At 43.0% G+C, this 25272-nt stretch overlaps 2 protein-coding genes across 2 annotated transcripts; one reads left to right on the forward strand and one right to left on the reverse strand.

Moving 5' to 3' along the window:
• Window positions 1–11: 11 nt before the first annotated feature.
• Window positions 12–9354, forward strand: LOC147799882 (uncharacterized). The gene is made up of 10 exons (XM_087132654.1): window positions 12–590; window positions 1700–2008; window positions 2257–2601; window positions 2831–3214; window positions 3422–3760; window positions 3853–4209; window positions 4427–4753; window positions 5832–6152; window positions 6486–8761; window positions 9055–9354. Exons 1-10 carry the CDS (start codon window positions 515–517, stop codon window positions 9346–9348), a joined length of 5028 nt encoding a protein of 1675 aa, XP_086988780.1. The 5' UTR covers window positions 12–514; the 3' UTR covers window positions 9349–9354.
• Window positions 9355–9396: 42 nt separating this feature from the next.
• Window positions 9397–19392, reverse strand: LOC147799883 (uncharacterized). The gene is made up of 8 exons (XM_087132655.1): window positions 19142–19392; window positions 18228–18731; window positions 17638–17982; window positions 16946–17290; window positions 16003–16341; window positions 15330–15662; window positions 12884–15177; window positions 9397–12748 (listed from the first exon to the last, which is right to left on the reverse strand). Exons 1-8 carry the CDS (start codon window positions 19224–19226, stop codon window positions 12416–12418), a joined length of 4578 nt encoding a protein of 1525 aa, XP_086988781.1. The 5' UTR covers window positions 19227–19392; the 3' UTR covers window positions 9397–12415.
• Between the last annotated feature and the right edge of the window lie 5880 nt (window positions 19393–25272).

A 25272-nucleotide genomic window follows, 5' to 3' on the forward strand; every position in this document is an offset into this window, starting at 1 on the left:
CACCTGTGCTTTTAACCGTTCTCAAATGACCAAGTTTGATGGATCTGCTTCAAATAATCTCTGCAGCAAGTTTAAGATTAAACGGTCTCTAAACCCATCCAGACAGGCGCTCCAGCCAGAGCTTCAACTTGCATTGTACATCACATAACGAGCGACCGAAATGCCAACGTTAAAAGTAGCCTTATTATTGGCTATGGCAGTGACCGAAGTAGCCTCAGTCTGTGCCCTGTCCGCCAAATCACAGTGAATGTGTTACATTTGCGTACATGCCACCGCAACCTAAGAACGCTTTTCAGTGGGAGTCACACGAACATGCCTCGTAAAACTGACCTCTCAAATCTCCCAGATACTGTGCGTGCATCGATTGTCTTACGCCCAGGCTAGCCACACGGCTGAGGTCTCTATAACGAAGTGGACGTTGCTCAACGGACGCCCGTGTTCTCCGTTACTTCTCGCGAGTCCCAAGCGTGGGAGAAGGAACAAGCCAATAGAATTTAATAAATGCAAGCTTATCATGTGGGACAGGAAGGCAAAGGGATTATGTGTACTGTTCTTAGTGTGCTGGATTTTTGATGTGTCGACGCAGACAGGTGAGTCTGTGGGTAGCATAGGCCTATATTTGACGTCGTAGATTTTGTATTTGTCCACCATATTGAAATGCAATTCTGGAAAGCAAACTGTTTCTCTTTTGTTTGCCCCAAAAGGAACGTGTAAACATTAAGTTAAATTTTTTTTTTAAGTTGCAATAGCAGAGTAGCAATTTATGGAGCTTTATATAAAACGCAAATTTATAATGTAATAAATGTATAAAGGCGCCTTTCTATATGTGATATGTACGTTTTTTGGGATGCGATGGGTACACAATGCGTTCATGAGTTTCACTTTCACGGACACAAAAATCGGCTCCATTATTAACATAACATACGTACGTGTGCGTTGCGTTTGGTCGCCAGAATCGCCCAAGGAGCGATTTTGACGGATACGCAACGCTCGGCTCAAGTGTTAACGCGCATATGGAAAGGTGCCTTAAGGCTTCAGTTAATTTACAGTTGAGTTTTGATTGATTATTGATTTGAATTTCTAAGCATTATTTCTGATACACCGGAAACGACCGTAAAAAGACACCATTGAATGACTAGCCCTAAAACAAGCAGCCGTCAGAAACTCTTAATCCGCTGATTGATTTGCTTTTCATTGAATTCCCGTTTTCTACTGACACACTATTCTGTCAGATGGTAATTCAACCATCTCTAGTTAAGCGGTTTTTCTGTAAACATTCAGTGCTTGTCAGAGAGCGAAAAAAGTCACAAGCTTACTCGGGTGGGACTCGAACCCACGACCTCCAGCTTAAAATGTTGACACTTGACTAACCATGGTACTGAACAAAAGATGCATTCCCTGGACAGCACACACTCATCCAATTTTCATAACTATCCTTATATGATAGGACTTACTGAACTAAACCGGGACACACGCAGTGAAATCAAGAAACACTTGTTATAGTATTCATATAATAATATTCAATAGGCCTAAACTATTTACCGATGATCGTAAGGAAAATAAAATGCACACCAAGAGACTGGTTTTTACAGGAAGGTTTATTCACTTGTAAAACAACATACACGAATTGTTCGCTAAAAGAGAAGAAGACAGTTTAAATGTGACACACTTACGTCACCAAGGATCTGTTGATTCTTAGACGATGGAGCAGTGCGCCTCGTGAACGGTGGTTCAGCACTACAGGGACGAGTCGAGGTGTATCACAATGGTGCTTGGGGGACAGTCTGCGATGACAACTGGGACTTGTTGGACGCCAGGGTAGTCTGCCGTTCTCTTGGTTACGCTGATGCCTTGGCGTTCTCTGTTCAATTCGGCGAGGGATCAGGGTATATCTACTTGGACGAAGTGGATTGTATCGGAGATGAGTTGAGCTTAGCAGAGTGTAGGCACGCGGGTTGGGGACGGCATGACTGTAGTCACTACGAAGACGCTGGCGTCATTTGCTCAGGTATGAGGCTTGGGAAAGATGAAGTAAAACCATCCTGCACATTTATTCCTTTACATTTTGTCGCCGTCTTGCTGCCTAACCTTTCTGCTAATTTTACAATATGCAATTAATGACCCACATTATGATGTTGTGCAATATATCCAAGCAGGAGCAATAATCCCTTATTTTAACCAAATTCTGGCAAATTTACTAAGCATCACATCAAAGAAACCATAGCAACAGTTTGAAGTTTAGTCCTCGTTTTTCAGGACTTTCGAGAGAGGAAATTGGTTTGCTTCTCAACAAATTGGAAGTTCGCCTCGTTGACGGTAAAGCAGAGTGGGAAGGCCGAGTCGAGGTGCGTTTGCCCAACGGCACTTGGGGGACCGTCTGCGACGACAGTTGGGACTTGTTAGACGCCACAGTGGTCTGCCGTTCGCTCGGCTACCCTTATGCCCGGGCTGCCTCTAATGAGTTCGGCGAGGGATCGGGTTTCATCTACCTGGACGAGGTGGACTGTGTCGGAGACGAGATGGGCCTAGCAGAGTGCCAGCACGAAGACTGGGGACTGCATGACTGCAGTCACTACGAGGACGCTGGCGTCATTTGCTCAGGTATGACGCATGGGCTTTGTTTAATTCAATGCCTTCTCGTGTATCACTGCTGCATCTGTTATTTTTGCTGTCTTTCTCCGTATAATAATTATTTAAAATACAATGATTATTTCAAATGAACGCTGCATGGCACATACACAGGAATCAGTACCTCACGTACTTACCAAACCTTTCACACATTGGCATAACACCAATGAAGAAAACACTACCATTAATTTGTTCCTTTCAGAGCCTTTGGGAGAAGAAGCTGGTTTCTTTCCAGATATAATAGATGTTCGCCTCGCAGACGGTCAGGCACTGTCAGAGGGCAGAGTCGAGGTGCGTTTAGTCAACGGCACTTGGGGAACCGTCTGCAACGACGCATGGGACCTTCTCGACGCCACGGTAGTATGCAGTTTCCTCGGATACCGCTACGCTATGTCTGCCTCTGTCTGGTTTGGAGCAGGTTCGGGATTCATCTACATGGACGAGGTCAGGTGCATCGGGCAGGAATCCCACCTTGCACAATGCTCTTTTGAAGGCTGGGGCGTTCATGACTGTAGCCACAGTGAAGATGCCGGTGTAATTTGCTCATCTGATCTTAGAAACCAAAACGAAATTCCCTCTTTAACAGGTAATTATGTTTTACCTACAATATACACGTAATTCAAAGAGTGACATCTCTGAAGGACTCAAGTTGAAGCTTCATACTTGACCAAGGGTCAATTTTTTTAAGTCAAAATTATTTACTTCAGATTGGGAGGAAGTGCTTTTACATTTCCAATATTTGGCATAGTTATGTCCTACAATTCTCTTTAATGTCGTTTTAACCATTCTGCAGTTGGTAGTATCCGGCTGGTTGGAGGGAATTCGTCCTCTGAAGGACGGGTGGAAGTTTACTTGCCCAGCCAGTGGGGAACAATATGCGACGACCTTTGGAGACTGCCAGACGCTATAGTTGTTTGCCGTCAACTAGGCTTCAGAGGTGTTATCTCGGGGCACACTAAATTTGGTGAGGGCTCTGGAAATATCTTGCTGGACGACCTTCATTGCTCTGGTGATGAGGAACGACTCGCAGACTGCCCTCATGCAACCTGGGGTGTTCATGACTGCAGTCACAGTGAAGACGTGGGTGTTATATGTTCCAATGCAACTGCTAACGAAACACAAGATGGTTCAGGTATGTTTGAGCACTGATAAAACAACACAATTCTATTATGTCTACGGAAACAAAAGGTAGACGCCCCTCAAAATGCTGACTTGTTTTTACAGGTGAGGTGATGACGTTTCGGCTCTTTGGGGGAGTTGCCCAGAATGAAGGTGTTCTTCAATTTCGCAGTTCTATCAATGAGACGTGGAACACAGTTTGCAGTCCCAATTCTGACCTGTCCTCCCTTTTTGGAGCCGAGGTTTGCCGAAGGATTGGGTACAAGTTTTTCTGCGGCTTGAAAAGCCTGGAGAACGTGCAGAGCTTCAGGCAACGGGACAAGCTGGCCGGTTTTCCTTTAAAGCAGGGTTTCGAAGTTTGCCTTGTTTCGCCTGTTGCTGCTACTTGTAAACTGACGCTCAATCCGGAGAACGACATCCCATGCGCGTTAGATGAAGCTGTTTGGGTCGCTTGTGGCATGGGTATGTGAGATCTAAAGATTGCGGGCATATCTATGTTATTAATTTTTCTAATCATCGGCCTTGAATTCAAAGAAACTAGTATAGATTTCCGGCGTTGTAATTTTACGTAGTCGTTTTTTCGTCTCAGTGTGTTACGCTCGTAAAGCACACAAATTAGGCACGTGGTATTTGACGTAAGCACTAATTACATCTCTTTCATGCTTTTTTAACTATGAAGATCTAGATTTCCGCCTTGCATATGGAGTTTTGCCAAACGAAGGTATTCTACTGATTCGTTGCATCAATAGCACAGAGTGGTATGGCACGTGTGGCGATCACTGGATGCATTCCACGCATGTGCACCGTGTTGCATGCCGACATTTTGGATTACGTGAAAGGGCTCCCATCTCGTCCTACACGTTACCCAAGTCGTCTTTGCCGAACCCAACAGAAATCTTTCTTGATCGCATCGAGTGCTCTGGGAGGGAGGAACATCTCAATGCTTGTCAGATGCAGCAGCCTTTGCCTGCTTTCTGCTCGAGCTTTGCTGGAGTAAGGTGTCAAGGTGAGTACAGAAATCTGGGCAATGGCCTCATTGTCAATGAGGTCTCCTAAGAGAGAGAGAGAGAGAGAGAGAGAGAGAGAGAGAGAGAGAGAGAGAGAGAGAGAGAGAGAGAGAGAGAGAGAGAGAGAGAGAGAGAGAGAGAGAGAGAGAGAGAGAGAGAGAGAGAGAGAGAGAGAGAGAGAGAGAGGGGGGGGAGGAAGTTCGTTAAATGCTGTAAGAAGTAGTACCTGTTTAGTATTAGTGACCCTTGGACAAATACAAGTGCCCAACTGTTGTGAAGTGACGTCTCTCAAGTCTCTCACGAGCACTTTCTTTTCCATAAATGTCACACAACAAATGTAGCTTCGAATGTAAATAGGGGATGTGTTTTACACGTCAACAACGTTTCCACGAAGTGACCAACGTTTAAAATCTAACTAAACCGCAATTTTTAGAGGGTTGTATTCGAAATTATTCCCCTATTAATTACACATCTTTAACTAGTTCGTTGGTGCGCATTTTCGGAAATGTTTGCATTGTCAGAAAGTGTAATCTTTGTTCATTGCTAATCCTTGGACGTAGGAAAGGCCTCATCAATTTTTAATTCATTAAGAAAAAACTTGGCTCACTTCGTAAAAATGTTTGTTTCTCCGAGAGGAGATTAACGCAGTAGAAAGCTGTTACTTTATTTTTACATTTCAAGGAGAACGCACTTGTTCTTTTCCAGAATTGTTTGTGTGCGTTACGTCGCATCCTGATTTGACCAAGAGAATCTATTGTCTCCTCTTGGCCCTGCAAACGAAGTTACTTTTTACCACTTCGTGAGCACAAAGTTTGCTCACAGTTAATGATATTTTGAAGACCACTTTGCTATAATTTTTTGTCAAAAGTACTGTCAAATATAATGAAAAAGCCAGAAAAATTCCCGGTCGAAAAACTATTCATTTTCGTGGTTTTTGTCATTTCCTGGAAAAAAAATGACTAGATAATCGAAAGGAAGCTTGAAATGTGAATTATCATGATGCAAAAAACCTTGCCGGAGGTCTTCAATTTTTGGAATGTCTTCAGTTTCCCTCCTCCTTTTTTCTCCCATTTAAAGGATCGAACATAGAACTGAAGCTTGTGGATTCCCTATACAGTGGTGCTGGTATCGTTGTCGGACGGGTAAGGCCGTCTGACGAATGGGGCGCCATTTGCGGACCCGCGGACGAGCGAGATGAAGAAGTGGTCTGCCGCCAGTTGGGGTTTCTAAGGAGCGTCCAAGTGTTCGGATCGGTGAAAAATGCACATGAGATACCGGAAACAGTACTGGTTTCGAGACCTGGGTGTTTCGGCAATGAGACGGAACTTTCACAGTGTGCGCTGGTGCCCGGATTCGGCAAAACCTGCAACTCATACCTCTATGTCGAATGCCAAGAAGGTTTGTGGATTAATTATCTCGAGCCAATTGGCTGACATTGTTAAAGAAGATATGCTGTCAGTTATTTTCCAATTCTTCCTGATAAACTGGCTAATATCCCTGTCCTTAAAATATTTACATCTGTCAAGAGGGTGTATATAATGCTCAAGGACGTATATCAAAATTCTTCTGCTTAAGCATCACTGGTTTCTTGTTTCTAAACTCTGCACGTCTGTTGGTGTCTTCATTGATATGAAGTTTATATGATATGATCGATAGTTGATTTATGAAATTGAAATGATATATCCTTCTTTCAGAGATATTTAAGAGTTTTTTCTTTATTTCCTTCCAAAGAAACTGCAAGATTTGATACTCCTGCCTATTTGTGTGGAGAAATCCACTACTGTGGGTACGAGTGCAACCAAGGAAAACGGAATACGTTGAGACCAATCAAAGAAGAAACATGCAAGTGTGACGAAGCTTGTGTGTTTTTTAACGACTGTTGCTATGACTACCATTCAATCTGTAATCAGACATCCGAGTGGGGGAAAGTGGTTATGAACGGTGTGAGGATTCAGTATTACACATGCATGTTAACACCTGGTCAGCCTGGCCATTTTGGCTGGGCATTTGTGAGTCTTTGCCCCAAGACCTGGGTTGTCCCATTTGTCAAGCAGAATTGCGAGATGATGTCTGCCAATGACGACGTCATCGGTTCCTTACCCGTTTACGATAACCGAGGTGCTGTCTACAAAAATATCTTCTGCGCAATTTGTCACGGAGTCCAACCTGAAATTTTACGAAAGTGGAACGCTAGCATTGAATTTACACAATCATCGGGAAGTACCACATTCGATTCAAGATTTAACGTCACTATTGAAGGTACACCAACCGGGAGGTATGTTTTCAACCCACCGACAAATAACGATTTATTTGGCACAGCCCGCACCTGCCCGACACGTACTGTCAGCTCCTGTAGTGCACAGTTTTCGAATACATCCGTGGAATCGGCATGCAGTGATTACTTTGCCCCAGTCTATTTGAACGACACCCAGTTCAAAAACCCTCATTGTGCCATGTGCAATGGCTTGACGGTAGATCCTACTGATGGCTGTGGACCTCTGTGCAATATGATCTGCAGCAAGGAAAACGTCTGGGCTGAATGTAGTGCAGTATGTGCCCCAAGTGGTGTTTTTCCAACCATAGAAACTCTTTTCGATTTCGGCTGGGGAGGTGGCGATGACTCGGTCTGTCGAACTGGGGAACTGTTTGATCCTTTCCTAGAAAGGTGCCGGGCTGTTTTCTGTCCGTCAGGCGTGGCAAACGAGGATGGCAAATGTACTGAGGTTTCTGATGTGTTTCATGAAAAGTCCTCTCTATGGTTTGGCATGCTCAACGAAAATTGCACCACTTTCCTTAACACAAGCCTTCACGCGGATACTGTCTACTGGAGAGCAGAAATCGACTCTGAAATAGAAAAGTTCCAAAGTACTGGCCTGGATATCGTGCTTAGAGATTTTGACTCAATCGAAAAACGTGGTGAGGAATTATTTATGATGCTTGAGAAGTATCTCAGTGATTTGCAGATGTGTAATATTGGAAGGGTAGCTGTTTACGTGACCACGCCTGCTGTGCTGTTAGAGATTGAAAGCTGCGCGAATACGTCGCTTGAGGCGGGAGATGTTTTCCAGATAAGTGAACAGAATAGCTCTCAGTTAGATTTTGAGATATTTCCAACTTACCTCTGGACCAGTCATCATGGAGAAAACTTCGTAAAAGAGGAAGCGGCACCGAGTGAATGCCTTGAAATACTCGAACTGAAATGTATGGACTCACTGTTGCTTAGTCCGGGGGAGTATGAGAGGGGACCTGCGGATGCCTCGTTCATTAAACACACATCAACTGGCCTGAAGTTTGACACCCACGAATTTGCTCTCTTGTCGGATGGCAGGGCTGCCATTTGTGGTCCCGTCGAATGGACTGATCCAAACGTAATAGCTTTGTGGATTGTCTCTTTGGTCTGTAGCTTTCTGTCACTTTCAGCACTGGTGGCGACTTTTGTCACCTACTGGAAGTTTCCCGAGCTCAGAAATATGGCGGGTATGTACACAATGAACCTCGTAGTGGCACTCTTTGTGGCTATTCTGCTGGTAGCCTTAGCAGGATTCCTCTCCTTAGAAGGACATAACTGTGTGTTGTTTGGCGCCCTGACGCACTTTTCCTGGCTGTCAGCCTTCTTTTGGATGGCGATGTTGTCGTACAACGTTGCTAGATCCTTCAGCGGGGGGATATCCAGCACCGGAGCTCGACGAAAAAGTCGCCGCTTGCTTGTCTGCATGTTATTGGCTTGGGGCGGTGCTTTGCTCATCGTGTCCACATGTTTGTCACTAACTCTTTGCGAGTGCACTGGGCTCCCGCCCGTTTATAGCCATGCCTCGCCCTGCTTATTCACCAGTGGAACTGTCTTACTCGGCGTATTTGGTGCCCCCGTGGTTATCTCGTTGCTCTTTAACACCATTTGCTTCATTGTAGTTATTGTCAGCGTACGGAAGACCAAGTGTGCCAGTAAGATGGTGCAAAACAAGGGTCAGATGAAAGAGGCACTTGATGAAGTGAAGATATATGCTAAGGTAAGTGTCATGCTCACTTGATGCGGAGGAAACTAATAAGTGTTCCGGGACCCACGACTAGCAGGCCTCTAACAGATTGCTGTTTGTTATTGGCTAGATTGCACCCACCTGGCTATTCTCATAAATGTGATGCTCAAGTGATCTTATTGTTTTGGGGGAACCGCACTGTTGTCTTAATGAAGAAATAAAATCAGTTCCACGAAGTTTATCGATTAGATTGATAACTTTGACAGTTACAAAATCACATAATTGCTCCTAATTTTTCGAATCCCTTTTGTTTCTCGTTTTAACAGCTATCTTCACTCTTTGGACTCACGTGGGTCCTCGCTTTTATTTCTGAGGCCGTTGGTCAAGTGTTCTTGTCCTACGTAAACGTCCTCATCAACACACTGCAGGGGGTTTTCGTCTTTGTAGTCTTTTGCTTGAATCAACGCGTGAGGGCCTTGTGGCGGAGAGAATTCCGCGACCACCGAGGGGGAGAGAGCAGCGGGCAGCTGCAGCTGTCTACAATGCGGACGTCGAGGTCCTCCAAAACTACCCAGCTGCATGAAGATGGTCTTAATGGAGAACCCTCCAGCAAAACGTAGATTGAATAGCCTTTACAAAATTTGAGCTCAAACGTAGATATCATTAGCTTGGTCACTAAACACATAGGATAAAGGCGATGCAGATCACCCGTCAGTATCTTTAGTAATTAGTTTCAGTTTACTCTGAAAGATCGCCCTCCTTGCAGTTCTGAAAAGCAGAGTAGGGTGGTTTTTCCTTGTAAATCCAATTGTACTCTAAAGAATCATCCAAACTTCCAAACAATCATGGAGAAGTTGGTCATAAGAGTGTACGTCCTCAAAACCAATTGCAAGAAATCATCCTGCACCTCTATTCGCTGAATTTCACACACTAACGCTCGCAAACTTCAAAGAGGGATCTTCATGTTCAGGGACATTAAAAAAAGTCTTCTGTATAGGCGCCAGGTAGTTGTACCTTATCTCCTGTTATGTATTATAGTTTCTTGTGACCTTTACTTTTGTTCATAGTCTTTCATATAGCTTTTGTCAAATTGTGTGAATTATTCATTAATGACATTCTATTCTTTTCTATCCCTGAATATCCATCTTCAACTATGTTTACAGTATTTGTGTATTTGTGTTTGTCTAATTGTTAGTCTGTCTATGTAATTGTTTCCAGTTTTGTTGTGACAAGGCACCTCCTTGAAAGCTCTCGACTTCGAAAGATACTTCCATAATTGCTAATTTGTTTCCCCTTTTTTCCTCAACCCACGTTAATTCAATTTATTAAATCACCTTGTAACATTGTATAAAGACTTGGGGCATTGTTAAAATAAATGGTGATTAAATTATGTTTGTCACTCTTTAAGAATCATAAAGTGAATATAAAAGTCTTGTTCAGGGTCAGATTTAAGTCTGGCAATCGTATAGAAACGAGACATTTCAGTAGACCTGACTTATAGTAACACACATACAAAAAAAGTGTTTTATTCGGATCAACGATGTTGCCTATGCGTATAAAAATGGCACCATAAAAACTTTACTTACTTGGAGTGAACACGTGCCCAGACCTATCTGGGTTTCTTCGTCAACAGAATGGTGTAGATTGCAAAGGATCAGTACATAGTGTCATTTGTTCTCATCTTTCTCAGAATGTTCTGTAGAGTCTACAACAGTAAGACAAGCTGTCTTTTTAAGTCACACAATTACCATCTGCAAAAATCAAACATGCCAGCTATTAATGATGTCATCACGGGCGTCGCTGGGGGGTGTCGGAAAGTTCACATCCCCCTCCCCATGGGTTGGTTTTTATCTGCAAAATCAGGATCTCTCGGCAAAATGAATAAACGTCAGGTAGATGTTGGGCTAGGGAATCAGGCTACAGTACACTCGTTTTGCGTGACGGTCCGTTGGCAAATTTCACGTGGCACTCCTCACGTTCAAAATGGTCTAGCGACGCCCTTGGCTGTTTACCATGTGGCTCTCGTTTCCCAAGAATTTCATGAACTTGAAGTCATAGGGGGGGCTTTATAGCAGACGAACGGAGAACAGACGGGTAAAGTAAGTTAGATGTCTGGCGTCTAAGCACTAATCTACGCAGGAGGCGAAAAAGCAACGCAATTAGGAATACTTGGAATAGTTTGGCCTTCGCGTTGAAATAACCCCACATCCTATAGCCTGACCATAATCTCCTTGTCTGCCCTCTTTTAATCCACAGCTTCGAGCAAGCACAGTGCCCACACTTGTAGGCGCTTTTGCCCCGAAAAAATGAAACAATATAATTTCAGAGCCGTAGGTGACGTCATCAAAAGAAGCTTCTTTCATTTCCACATGCCTGATATGAAGGAGAACTTCAGCTTGTACTTTTGACGTCAGTAGCATTCCTTTTTTTACATAACAGATTGGTAGATTGACGTTTAGTATGCGGAACAAAGCAAACTGGCCTCAAAGATCAGTCAAATTAGTAATTCCCAACCTAATTTTAAATTTCTTAAAAATGAGATTGCGAATTACCAATTTGACTGATCATTAAGGCCAATTTTGCTTTGTTCCGTATACCAGAAGTGAATCTACCTTTCCCATCAATGCGTATCAGTGTTTGAACAAAGCCTACTGGTATTGCTCAATGAACTGAGCGGTAGTGATATTTGTGCATTTTCTATTGCGCCATAACATTCACGAAAGTTTTCAACTTCAGTTTATATATAAAGGAACTCAAGGCAATGAACTTAATGAGCAGCTCGAAAGCTTAGTGGCAGTATAATTAGTTCTGGTTCATATGTTCCACGCTGTGTTTGATTCTATTTCAAATCCGTGACAGGATTCTAGTTATAAACTCAATTAATCTAACATCTAGTATGGTTTAATCTTATCGATACCAGTTATGACGTAGGTATCTTTAGTCCAGTGTGCAAAACAGTAACGCTTATGATAACTTACTTCAGCTTAAAAAAGGTTATTATAATGATGTTATAATTATTCCGTAGGAATCACAAAAGTAAAAATTTTGAAAAGACGTAACACCATTAAAATCTGGAGAGAGTTAAATGCATGACTGACCAGATATTCTAATCAAATTGCTATTTATAGTTCATCAGCCGTTCTGCATTATCCTTTAAATGAAATTAGGGTTACTCGGTGCCAAAAGGTGCTGTTTGTTTTTTAAACCAGAGATTTTGCAATGTGATATAAAAGGAAACATTATTTAGGATTCACATACTTAATTTGAATATTACATCATAGTATATTGTAGCATTAAATAAACTTTGCATAAAAGAACAAAGATGAGTTACACGAAAAGTACTTCTTCCCTTGATATCACTTTCCCGTCCCGCTATGCTTGCCTGAAGAGAAAACGTTGAAATACACCTATCTGTTGTCCTAATTATTGTAAGTTGTATCAGTTCCAAGCGTTCCATGGACGAGAGAGGGTGCACAGCTTTGTTTTTTTCCAATAACTTGCTTAACAACTATTTTTAAGTTGAATCGTTTCCTGAATTAACGTGTCTCTGCCCGTAGCCAGTGTGCTTTTCTAAACACATAGAACAATATTTATTCCATTCGTAAAGTTTTGTTTCAAGCCAGACTCCCGTAAAGTTATTAATTTAAATTTAACTTTGCATGGCACCTTACATTGGAAAGTCGAAATTCAAATAAAACTGGCTGTTCTCTTTTCAAAATAAGGTCTGAATGATTGACTTGTCTGCCCTCTCAGCCTAACTAAGCCTAACTGCTTAGCGTGGCTTGCTTGGACATTGGTTACCTTAGGCCTACTGCACGAAGCCCCACTCTTAGTCTTACCGGCCTCACACGGCAGCTTCTTCCGCCACAGGGCCCTCACGCGTTGGTTTATGCCAAACGCCAGGAAGATGAAGACCCCTTGCGAAGTGTTGAGAATGACGTTGATGTAGGACATGACCACGTGGTTCACGGCCTCAGACACAAAGGCTACGATCCATGTGAGTCCGAAGATAAATACAAGCTGTTGAGACAAACGGCAAAAGGTAGAACAAAATAGTGTTCAATTGAAAATGTTGCTGAATCGCACTTTCTTGACAGTGAATGAAAAACAAGCAAAAATCAGACAAGAATCAATCGCTTGTAAATAGGATCATACCTTTACATAAATCTTTGCTTCATCTGTAATCTCTTTAAGTTGTCCTTTGCTCTGTACCATCTTGCTATCTCGCTTGGTCATCCTTACATTATAAGCAACCAGCGCAAAGCAAACGATGCTGATCACGAGAGATGTTGCCACGGGACAACCAAAGACAACAAGAAGAACGTTCCCTCTGGCGATGGCGCATGGTGGAGACTGACTGTATATTGGTGGAAGACTGGTACACTTACAGACGCTCAAAACTAAGCACACTACCACAATAAGCATGGCACTACCCCAAACCAAGGCCATGGAGGCTACCAACCACCGAAGGCTACATACAGAACCTCTTGACGTGGCAGTCTTGCTGACAAAGGTCTTAGCCACACTGTAAGACAGCAACGTCATCCAGAAGAATGCAGACAACCAAGCAAAGTGAATTAGCGAGGAAGTTGCAATGCAGCCTGGTCCTTTGATATCAAGGAATCCCGCCAAAACTAACAGAAGGATAGCCACAAAGAGCGCCACCACGAGGTTCATCGTGTACAAGCCGCCCATATTTCTGAGCTCACGCAACACACAGTAGGTGATAAAGGTGGCTGCCAATGCCACGAGAGATAGAAAACTGCAGACCAGTGAGACCATCCACAGGGCAAAGTCATAAGGGTCAGTCCAGTCAACAGGACCGCATATCACAGCCTTCCCATCTGCAAAAATGGCGTAATTACCGGACATAAATTCTTTCTGTGTTGGAACGTGTCGGATGACCGAAGCCTGATGAACTTCATACTCCTCGGGATTTAGCATCAGAATCTCCGAACATTCCAGCTCCAGGAAATCAAAACATGCTTCTGGAATAAGGGCATTTCTTGAAAAGTTGGACACCCCTTTAGTCCAACAGAATGCTTGCAGTATTTTGAAGTCATGCCCAGAAGTACTATTTGCTGTTAAGTTGAAGACTTCACTCACTGTCACTGTTGAATTGACGCAGCTGTTGACTTGTTCCAACAACAGCGCCTCCTCTCGAGAGTAAACTGTCACCGTGTTGACGTCACAAACTTCAAGTGTCTCAGAAAGGTTTCCAAACATTGCAAACAAGTCTCCACTTACAATTGCAGTGGTTTCAAATCTTGTGATAAGAATGGAAAGATCGAAAGCACTCTGTGTCACACCTGCGTCGGGCCCACTAATGACTACTACCTGCCAATACTCTGTGTTTGCACCAAAGTCGGTGTTGACTAATGCATTACAACCGCCATTTAACAAGGGAAGCCGGTCAGGGGACGGTATTGCGTCGAAATTCCGAGACTCTGCAACCCGAGGACATCCTCCGTCTTCGTTTTCGACACCCGGAAAGCAAAAGACAGTTCGGCACCTGTCCAGGAATGTGTCATACAATTCACCTGGCTGGCAGACGGAGCCCTCATCGCCACCCCAACCAAAATCGAAGAGGGTCTCTATAGAGTTACCAGAGTCACCCCTTACACTGCATTTAAGCTCACAAGGCTCCAAATCGCCATCGCCGCAGGTAGTAGTACAGATATTCCCACAGCTGTCTCGTGGTTCCACACTGAGGCCGTTACACATAGCGCACTGCGGATTTTTGAACTGAGTTGCATTCACATAAACAGGAGCAAAGTATTTCCTGCAGGCTGTGTCTAAAGACGGGGTTGCTAAATCCTCAAGGCATTTGGTGACTGTTTTCACAGGACATGTGCGGGCCTGTCCGGGATCAGTCTCCCCAGGTGGCTCAATCCAATACTTAGGTTTATCATAATCGGAAGTGACATCATCATCTGAATACAATGTTGCCATAGGATCCGTCTCGTTTTGGGCAATCTTCCATCTCTCTAAAACGGTGGGATTCATCCCGTGGCAAACGGCACAAAATATATTTTTGAAAACCACACCGTCCTCGTTGTACAGGGGCAGGAGATTTATGATATCATCTTCGGCCGCTGTTTGCTCACATTGTTGCCTGACCACGTTATTGATCCACCACTCCGGGCATATACCTACCAACACAAACCCGAAAAACTGGTATCTTCCTTCGGGGTACTTAGTGGGTAAGTGTACACATGTGTGGTACTTCAGGGATATACCTTTTATGGTTATTTCTCTGGTATCAACACCAGTTTGACACTGAGATTGGTAGTCATAGCAGCAATCATTAAAATACATGCATGCGTCGTCACATTTGCATGTCTCTTCCTTGTATATTCTCAACGTATTGCGTAGGCCGGTATTGCATTCAAAACCACAATAGTGTATCTCGCCACACAAGTAAGCAGGGATGTCAAACCTCGAAGTTTCTGTTGAAAAGTAAACGGAGAAATAAGAAAATTAGTATCGTTCTGACGTACACAAAAAGGAAAGAAACGCTTCACTTCATATACTTATCTCTGTATGCTATGGAAAGATGTGAACAGCCGATCAATATTTGATGAAAGGTAAACAAACTTACTGTCCTGGCATTCAATATACTGGAAATATTCACAAGTCTTGTCGGTGTCTGAGACCACCAAGCACTGTGAGAAATCACTCTCCATGCCCAAGCAACCAATGTGCGATACTAACGTGGGCATTGTCATTAGGCCTGTACTCTCTTTCCGGCTTGATCTTTGCACAGGTACGCTCGTTGAAAATCCAAAATGGCGGCAGAGTACGTCTGTATCGCGGGAGTCGTCCAGATCTTGGCAGAGGGCACCCCACTCATCCGTCTGGCGCACTCGCCCAACCACGATCCCAGACGCGGGAAATCTTGAGTCGATTAATTTTAGCTCCAAATTCCTGTCGGCTAAAGGTCAATTGACAGAGGCATCTTTATACATTTTTTTCTGTTACGATTGGAAAGACACTGTGCAAATTGGGATTCCCAATCATCTGCACCAGCCCTACCTTTAGAGGCCGCTTTTTGGAATATATAACATGGTTCAATGAAATAATAAAATTGCTATTCTTTAACAATAGGTATGTGAAAAAAAACCATGGATCTCAGTATAAAATCCATGGATCTCAGTATTCTGCTCCACTTCTCAGCACTGCCGGATTTCTAAATAGCACAATAAAATAGAGAATAAAATATATTTTATATTAAACAAAAAAAAGGAGGGAAATATCATATTGACTGGACTTACATTCGTTTCCGCATCTCACACCAGCGTAGCGAGGACAAAATTCAAGTGTTGGTTGGGTTATCTCGCAATCAGTCAGTGCCTCCTCCTCACCAGAACAAACTATTCCTTTAATGAGGGTAGGAACCCAGGATGACAATTTGCTATTTTCCACAGTATACGGGGTAGGTACGGCTGAATCGGGAAATCCAAGATGGCGGCATGCGACTCGATGGACTTCTGTAGATACTATCCAGTCATCACCACAGACGGAACCCCATTGTTCGGTGTCATGACAACGCACTTGAAGAAGGCCAGCATTATCCAACATGTTATGCGAAAGACGGAAGTCTACATCTGAATCTAAAAGGTGAAATTATGGTAATGGTCATTGATTCAATAAAAATGAACTGAAAAAAAAAAGAATTTCCTTCTAAACTGAACAGGTTGTTTTCTTCCATGTAACGTTACAGTACAACAAAATGGACTATTCTGTGTAATTTATCGGGGATTCAAAATGTTGATCAGCTAATACCATTTTAAGGCTACGTCAGAAACTTGTGGCTAAAGCTGTAAATAATGTGTGACTGCGCTACCCAATGGCTGCAGCCACTTCCTACAGCCACTTCCAACGGCTTTTCTTTGAGAGAAGCCCTAGCGTCAAACCGAGACCAGAAGCCATGCAAAAATTGGCTAACAGCAGACCCCCTTTGATTTCCAGGCTCGTTGTGTCCCACAACGCAGTCACTGAGCACAAACGGACCTAATAAATGGTAATTATTGCTGCGTGTGTACTTTTCCACTCATGCCCCTCGCTGCCAAACTGGGATTGCTTCAGATAAAGAGCAAAGCACACTATGCCTTGAAGCTGCTCTTCTTTTAATAACGACTCGTGATTGCTTATGGATCGCATGGATATGATCGACCATTGTTTTAAGGGCCAGGTTTCAACAGGGGAGTAAATTACCATTTCCGCATGAAATCCAAATAGCTTCATCTGCTGTGCACGTTGTGGTGTTCCCTTTGACTGGCAGCAGACCACAGAAGAAGTACCCTGCCGAAACAGACATGCAATAGTCGGCTGCCCTTACGAAGGGGGATGCATCCAAATCATTGTGTATAGACACTCCTGTCCGGGAACCACAGAAAAATGGGTACCCAAGTCGCCTGCAGATGTCAGCTCCAACGCCTGCCGGCATCGTCCTTCCTGCCGTGCAAAGCGTGCTCCACTTGTTGTTTTCAGTAGTATGGAATTGGAGGATGCCTTCTTTTGGAGAAGCCCCACCTACAAGTTGGTATACTGTCTCGTTTTCTACAAGAATATAGTTAACACATCTGTAATTATGACTTTTTGGTTCTTTGCAGAAAGCGAAACGATGTTAGGGATGAGGTTGAAAACATTTCAATACTCTGCCTCAAATACTCAAAGTTTTTAAATCTGAACTGAAACTAATAATGACAAATGTGGTGTGCGACGTATTGAGCTGAATTTTAGGCTCCATTATCATTCCTTTTAGTCTGTCGTCTAAGAAGTATTTGTAAATCCAGTCATAACACTCAAAAGGATGAGAAATCTAGCTTTTAAATAAAGGGGGAAAAGAAATATCAAGAACAAAAACCACTCAGTGCATATTACAAATAGACACCCTTGACTCCTACCCGGGGGAAAAAATATCTCTATCCCGTCAGTGGAACAGTGAGCACTGGCGTCTGAGCTGTGATCGCAGTAGTCGTCTCCCAAATCTGGCTGGTAACAGTCATCCAACCGAAGCTCATCCCCAACGCATTGTACCGTCTCTATGTGAATTGGTCCCGAGCCCGGTATGATCCCTTGTGGGTAGGCAGAAATGGCAGAGAGGTAGCCAAGATAATGGCAGGCCACCTGAGCTGCCTGCAGATGCCATCCGTCATTGCATACTGTTCCCCATTCTCCATTGACAAATATCTCAACCCGACCCATTGAATATGCTGTTCCATCGGACAGACGTAATGTCTGTTTTTTTTCTGAAAACAAATCAAAATAGGGCACAAAATATTGCCCACGGTGTATCAGTGACGATGTCTTCAATGAATTAAGACTTCTTTTTTGTTACAATCATGGATATTAAAAGAAAACTACCAACAGTATAAAAATTATGGTAAAAGTAAGTTTTAAAATTCAACCTTTTTCAAGACTACTGAGACTCCAAAGTTTCGAGTCTAAACTAAGCAAACTTCTGAGGTTTTCTCCTGATTCCAAGATCACTTACCTCTTTCTTCCTCAAAGACGCTCCCAGAAGAGAAATAATATTCATAAGACCAGTTATCTGAACTTTCATATGACGAACCATCTATGCTTTCAGAGAACGAGTCGGTAGAAGTTTCAGAGGACGAGTCAGCCAAGGTTTCAGAGGATGGGCCATCTGAGTTTTCATACAAAACATCGGAGTTTTCATATAAGCAGATGGTACCTGCATCTTGGTCGTGGCTGCAGTCAGTCTCTCCCCAGCCCGTATGGCGGCATTGCTCCAGTCGCAGTTCGTCACCGTTGCAGTCGATCTCAGAAAGAAAAATAGGTCCGGTGCCTGGACCGAAATTCTGGGAAACTGAAACGGCGGAAGGGTAGCCGAGGGAGCGGCAGACTACCACAGCGTCAGTAATATCCCAGCCGTCATTGCAGACTGTTCCCCAAACACCGTTGTACAACACCTCAACTCTCCCGGCGAAATGTGAGTTTGAACCGGAAAGACGGATCTGTATTTCACCAGTGTTTCCTACGTTGGAGATTTTGCCAATATTTAACAAAATAAAATACATCTTTTAAGGCTACGCTCTAGCAGTATTTCAACAATCGCAATTTTAAGCACCATTCCCCTCCCCCCAAAAAATGTTCGAACAAACTTGCTGATAATTATCTTTATTCAAATCTGAATTTCCAAAAGGTTTCTTCTTTGTTCTTACCACGTTGGTTATATATGTGAAGGGAAAATTAGTGTTCTCCGTTTAAGTCTTACCAGGCTCAACTGTGAAAAACCCATTTATTTAATTTTAAATTTTTAATTTTTGATGTTTTAAAACAACCACTGAATCGTGAATTTCAGGTAAGAAAGAAATTAGCAAAATCAAATCTGTTTAGATCAATTTTTTTTTAGAAATCCAGATTTCCTGCTGAATAATTACTTACCATTTTGCGCGAAGATATTCAAGATTTTCAAAGCCAAGACAACCAGTAAAGCAGCCCCGTGAGAAGAAATTGGCGTGTATGCCATTTCGCGCAACGTAAAGAAGCATGAGGTTAGTTGAAGACGCGATGGTTAAGAATGTGGTGAAGTCCTGTTGAATGCGTTCATTAGTTCCTTTAAAACAAGACAATGCAAAATGCAGCTTCACTAACGCGGAGCGTTTCCGCCGTTGGCGCTACCCACATTTCTTATGAATTCCTCCGACAAGCGGGGTATATCTGAACGGCACATCACCTGTCTTTTATCACCGCTTCGATCACGAGATTCTTGTTCATAGTTCTGGATATGTTACATAACGATTTTACTAAGCCAGTAAAAATTATACTGGTTGTGGTGTTGAAGAACTTTGGCACAACAGTGATCAGAGTCAGATTTCCTTAACTTACATTGTGATATGAAGGCCACGTATTTTAACCTAACACCAATGAGTGTTTGGGGACGTCTTTTGCGCGTTTTCAAACAAACTTCGTTCGATTTGGATGCATCTTTCTACCAAAAATACCAAGCTTTTACTCGTCATAAAAAAAATCGCTACAAATTTTTTAGCCTTTTATATTGTAAATTTTATGGTTACAAATTATATTCTGTTATGGGACTAGACTTATTAACTCCGATGAATAGTCCATCTGATGTAAGGGGATTGGATAACTGTAGTTATCAATCATCGCGGCGTCGTCATTTTGTTCTCAGGAAGAGGTTGGTGGAAAAGCACTACTCAGGGACGGACTGATAAACCAGAGGAAGGCGTTAATTTCAAGATTTCTTTTAAATCAAAATTGGTGATTTTTATCTCCTTTTATCTCTCTTATTTATTGTTCTCGCCACCTTTCTTTGTCTCTCATTGTTTATTCTTTTGGCTTGGGGAAAGGAAATGGAAAATTTCATCTCGACACTGACAGATGGGAGTGAGATCGCACTTGGGAAAATTGATCTCGCACGTCTCCGAGCTCCTCACTCCCACAATCGTCGCTACTGGACAACCGTCAACGCACTACTTTTGCACTTGATTATGCTACGTCACCTGACCTGAAACTTCGAGCTACCATGCAAAAACTCGACCAGAAGAAGCCTACTGGCCTGGAAAACTAGGCTTGGAGGTTGAAACGAAGGGTTCCAAGGCAAGAGCGTGTTAAAAATGAGGGTAAGAATTAAACACACTCCAATGAATTTCTCAAAAAAAGGTGAGGAGTCGTTGAACCCTTGCGATTATTAGAGAAGAAAGAAGGCCACACTGACTGTAAAAGGGCTGACATGAGATCGTTTCTGGCTAAGCTATTTTAATTGCATGTATCCTACAATACGCCGTTTCCAGTCACGTCCCTCCGTAGCATTTAGATTCGTGGTATATCCTTGTGAACTAAGCAAACTTTGCTGATAGTCCACTATGATGGTCGGCGTTTGAGGGCATTGGACGCTTTCCCACTTTCTTGGGGGGGGGAGTAGTAGGACAGAGGAGAAGTTTGGTGTATTACACTTCCATTACTTTCCAAAACGTGTAAAAAGCCCACCAAATCCATTTTTTGGGACCCCCTTAACCAATTTGGTCCCCCAAAATTCGGTTCTGAATCTGTTCCTGATATTCAGACAGTGGTGTAGTTCTGAATCTGTTCCTGATATTCAGACAGTGGTGTAGTTCTGAATCTGTTCCTGATATTCAGACAGTGGTGTAGTTCTGAATCTGTTCCTGATATTCAGACAGTGGTGTAGTTCTGAATCTGTTCCTGATATTCAGACAGTGGTGTAGTTCTGAATCTGTTCCTGATATTCAGACAGTGGTGTAGTTCTGAATCTGTTCCTGATATTCAGACAGTGGTGTAGTTCTGAATCTGTTCCTGATATTCAGACAGTGGTGTAGTTCTGAATCTGTTCCTGATATTCAGACAGTGGTGTAGTTCTGAATCTGTTCCTGATATTCAGACAGTGGTGTAGTTCTGAATCTGTTCCTGATATTCAGACAGTGGTGTAGTTCTGAATCTGTTCCTGATATTCAGACAGTGGTGTAGTTCTGAATCTGTTCCTGATATTCAGACAGTGGTGTAGTTCTGAATCTGTTCCTGATATTCAGACAGTGGTGTAGTTCTGAATCTGTTCCTGATATTCAGACAGTGGTGTAGCTGGGGGGAAGGGTAGATGAGGAAACCGCCTTCCAGTAGGGACTTTTGCCCCTCCTTTCCCTCCTCGTTGGTATGTGAGCTGTCGCCACACCATTTTTACTGTGTTGCTATGCGTTACTTAAGTTGGGACATAGACCTTGGAGACAAGGCTCCTTAAAGGGCTGTCCATTCTACAATTTCAGTTTCATATTAATAGCGGGAAGAGAGGGCAATGCCATCCACCCCCCCCCATCTCAGTCCCTGCATCTCCAGAGAAAAAGCCTGTCTGCACCACCGTATCCACACACACTTCTCATTTACATGAAGTAATCCACAGCACGTTAGGGATTCTGTCCCACAATCCTCGCCTTATTGTTCATTTGACCACCCCAGTCAACCTGAACTTCCCCGTTTTCAAGCATTCCATGTATTCCCCTCTCGACAAATAATAAAAATGCGTTCGCAACCAAGGCATTCGTCATAGTAACGACATCCTGAGATAAAGTCTCAGCATCATCATCATCATCATCATTTAACCTCCCTTGTCTTCCCGACAGGCTCTCCACACAACAGCTGCTAACTTCATGTTATATACATGGAGATCTCCTCTCTTTACATATGCTAAGGCTCGCTGCATTTTTTTGACTGTTAACTGCTTATTACAATCATGGTTAAAATGATACTCTGTCGATATCTGCTGCAGCTACAGAAAAAATGCTCTTATAGAATAATAGTGTCTCTGTTTATTATTTCGTTACTTTTGCTTTTCCTCTTTCAGGTCAGGTATCGCCCAAGATAATATGTTACTCATGACCCAACATGTCAGGGGTCATCAGGAAAGGTCGTCTGAATTGGAAGCTATTTCATGGCATCTTGTTTTCGAGATGTACTTTACATAATACACTCCAAGCTGGGCTGCCCGTTTAGATGAAAGCGTTGTCGAGCTAATGGTCATGTCGGTCATGTTGCTTTGACAAAGTTGAGGATTGGTGTTTATCTTTGAGTACAACACTAGTTGTCGTAAGCTCAAGAAGTCCAAGATCCACAGCCGGTAAAACGTTAGGAAGTCCGAAAAATTCTTCATAACCCACTTCGTTTGTTTCACTTTGATTCTCAAGTCCATCCTCCGTGGTCCTAAGGTGTGGGGAGGTATAAATCCCCATCTCCCGTGATTAACACACATGGTACCATTGATCAAGATCTAGATCTGTGTGAAACGAACAGGCCTTGAGCGAGCTTGCATATGCTGGTTCCAAAACCAAAACGGAGACAGGCTAGCGCGTTGCAATGGTCGCACATCATGTCGGCGCAGATGGCGCCCTCCACGTCATCTGGGATGTAGCGCTCTAAAGAACGAACTTTTCCAGAAATGCATAATTGCGGGAGGATACCCTTTATCCCTCAATGAGGAAATTAAACAAACTTAAAACAATACAAACGTAATACAAAAAATCGCTTCATGAAGATCACAACCATCAGAAAGAGTAATAAAGATAACTAAATTGTATTTGATGATGTAAATACCTTCTCAATATTCTGATCTATTCTAACCATCATGCATTAATTCATTTTCACAACCCAGTTTCGTTTTTTAACTGTCTTCCTTCTTTTTAAGCTTTGAAACTCAACCCCATCGGGAAGCAATTCACTGGAGTGACTAAGGACGAAGTGTCATACACAACCGTGTTATCGATGATGAAGAGAGCTTTATATAGCATCATCTAAAGCAGTCTTGGTTCTTTTGGTAAGGGACTATAGACCTTTTTCCTTTGATGTAAAGATCGTGCTGGACCTGTGATGTGTTGTGATGGTTATGCGTGCATAGTGTTGTGATGGTAAGGAGTTCATAGTGTTGTGATGGTAATCTACCTATTCAAGGTAACCTAGTCAAGCACGTAGCATTCGCAAGTGCGCTTGAAGTTGCCCGTAGGAATCACGTTCAGGGTCGTACACTGGAACGCCAATAAGCTTTTGTGATGGAAACGAGACGTTTGATAGATGGGTGAATGATCTATGTAATCAAATATGCAGTAGCCTTTTTTTCGAGCAGTGAAATTTCGTTTATTTCCACTGTTCGTGCAAACCAAATCATGATATTCTTGCAATCAGGGTTTTCACACAAATGTGAAACACATAAATATGAAGCCAGCGTTGAACTAAACGCCACCATGATGGTCATTAGCTTGCAATAGTTGTTTTAAAGCCAGATTCACGAACGTCAAAATCAGGTTCACTGTGACTTTGTTCTGTCACAGCAGGTGATATTCGAATTGTATAAAAGTTAGTAAGGTTTAATGGTGTCGATAAAAATCAGTTTAGGATATGTGAAGGAACGATACTCACTTCTAGTGACGCTGTTGCATGAAATGGCTCAATATATCTTTAAAAACTTTTGCCCTTTTAGCTTCATTATGTGTGTCATTACAAACGTCCATTGCAAATATATATGTGGCATATATCTTCAGGAAAACCCCTACAGGACATATTTTCAGCGGTTTATGTTGTACTCTGTGTTGGCAATACGCGGTGCTGCGTCTCCATGTGAGACTACGGCATGCATAAGTATCGAATACTAGCTACGGCTCTCCACCGCCGCCTCTTTTGATAAAAAATCGAAGCCGTATCGGAGGAGATGTCTCCCCCGTCATGCACTCCTCACACAATCCTTATAAACTAAATTGATACGCCGGTAGTGATGGGTAAACATACGTGGAATATATGCGATCACTGGGGCCAAGGCGGTCTACACGTGGTGGTATTGTTTACATTTAGTCACACGGTTGAGGTCTATATTTTACACGTAAACAATAACAACAAAAGAACCGAAGCCGTTACCACCCAGTTCATCAGAGCCTACCGCTTCGTAGCACTGTATCCCGTACTGCCGCAATGCACTGACACGCACTACTCATGTTTAAATTGACATTTAACTGACTTGAGTTTTACGTCATACATGACGTCAGCTAAAAACCATAAGCTTACTGGGCTTCTAGCGTTTGCAGCTCCGTCTATTCATATGTTTATTAGATTAACATAAATGCCAGCATTCAGAAGCTTTGCGGATTACTCATTCAATTGAATATCTTTCGCTTGTATACGGCGACAGATGAGCGTCAGCCTTGTTACTGTATAACCAATAAGATTTTAGCATTTGTGGTGGTGGCTACGCCATCATGATATAAAAAGGAGTGAAACCGACATCGTAAATGACCACGCACACCCGCACATGAACCAGTCATTTATTGCAAGGTTACCATTCACATAACGGTGCAAATACTCAACGTACATGGGTGTGGTGGTGACGTGGGTGTGTTGAGGAGACAAGTCGCTGTGTTCCCCTCAATCAGCAATATGTCGATCCTGCTTTTCCTGTTCCTATCCGGCAACATGGCCCCTGCAGAATGCGAGCCCAACGTTACCCGGCTTTACATTCTTGGTCTCTATCCAATGTCTGGCTCCTGGGCAGCTGGGGAAGCCTTTTGGCCCGCCAGCCAACTCGCGGCAAAGCACATTAATGCCAACCCTGATGTTCTACCGGGCTACGAGATCGTTATCTTGCTCCTAGACACAAAGGCAAGTTCCCTTCCTTATTCTCCATCTAAACTACTGACAGAAAATATTACTTAGGGCTTTATTCACGAGATGACAATTTAGGATTGTAACATTGGAAATGTTTGGGTAGATTCGAGGTTCAAGGTTAAACCAAGTGGCTGTCAACCCCCCTGTCAAAGCATATGGAAGAGACAGTAAATCGGCCTTCCGTTTGGCTTGCCAAAATTTTGGTATCATATCGTGCCCTCTCAGCTCTTTCGTTACACAGCCAATGACGGTTTCCTGGTAAGATTTTTAACCAGATTCCCATCAGCGCAACAACCGACACACTCAAGGTTTTCTCCGCATTCAAATTAAATCAGATGATGCATCATGCCTTTTCCTGTTTATTTCGGTGTATTTGCAAAGTAAACGTTTTTACAGTAAAC

Source organism: Acanthaster planci, linkage group LG02 (assembly GCF_054643075.1).
Source record: "Acanthaster planci isolate LZ-2023a linkage group LG02, COTS_SCS, whole genome shotgun sequence".
Taxonomy (NCBI): Eukaryota; Metazoa; Echinodermata; class Asteroidea; order Valvatida; family Acanthasteridae; genus Acanthaster; species Acanthaster planci.

Excerpts from the sequence above, each read along its gene's own strand:
- LOC147799883 (XM_087132655.1), bottom strand. The coding sequence starts at position 19,226 with ATGGCATACACGCCAATTTCTTCTCACGGGGCTGCTTTACTGGTTGTC. Across the intron at positions 18,732-19,141 it reads GAATATCTTCGCGCAAAATG|GAAACACTGGTGAAATACAG; the intron begins GTAAGTAATTAT and ends TCTCCAACGTAG. Across the intron at positions 15,178-15,329 it reads GTATATTGAATGCCAGGACA|AAACTTCGAGGTTTGACATC; the intron begins GTAAGTTTGTTT and ends ACTTTTCAACAG.
- LOC147799882 (XM_087132654.1), top strand. The coding sequence starts at position 515 with ATGTGGGACAGGAAGGCAAAGGGATTATGTGTACTGTTCTTAGTGTGC. Across the intron at positions 3,761-3,852 it reads CGAAACACAAGATGGTTCAG|GTGAGGTGATGACGTTTCGG; the intron begins GTATGTTTGAGC and ends TTGTTTTTACAG. Across the intron at positions 6,153-6,485 it reads CTATGTCGAATGCCAAGAAG|AAACTGCAAGATTTGATACT; the intron begins GTTTGTGGATTA and ends TTCCTTCCAAAG.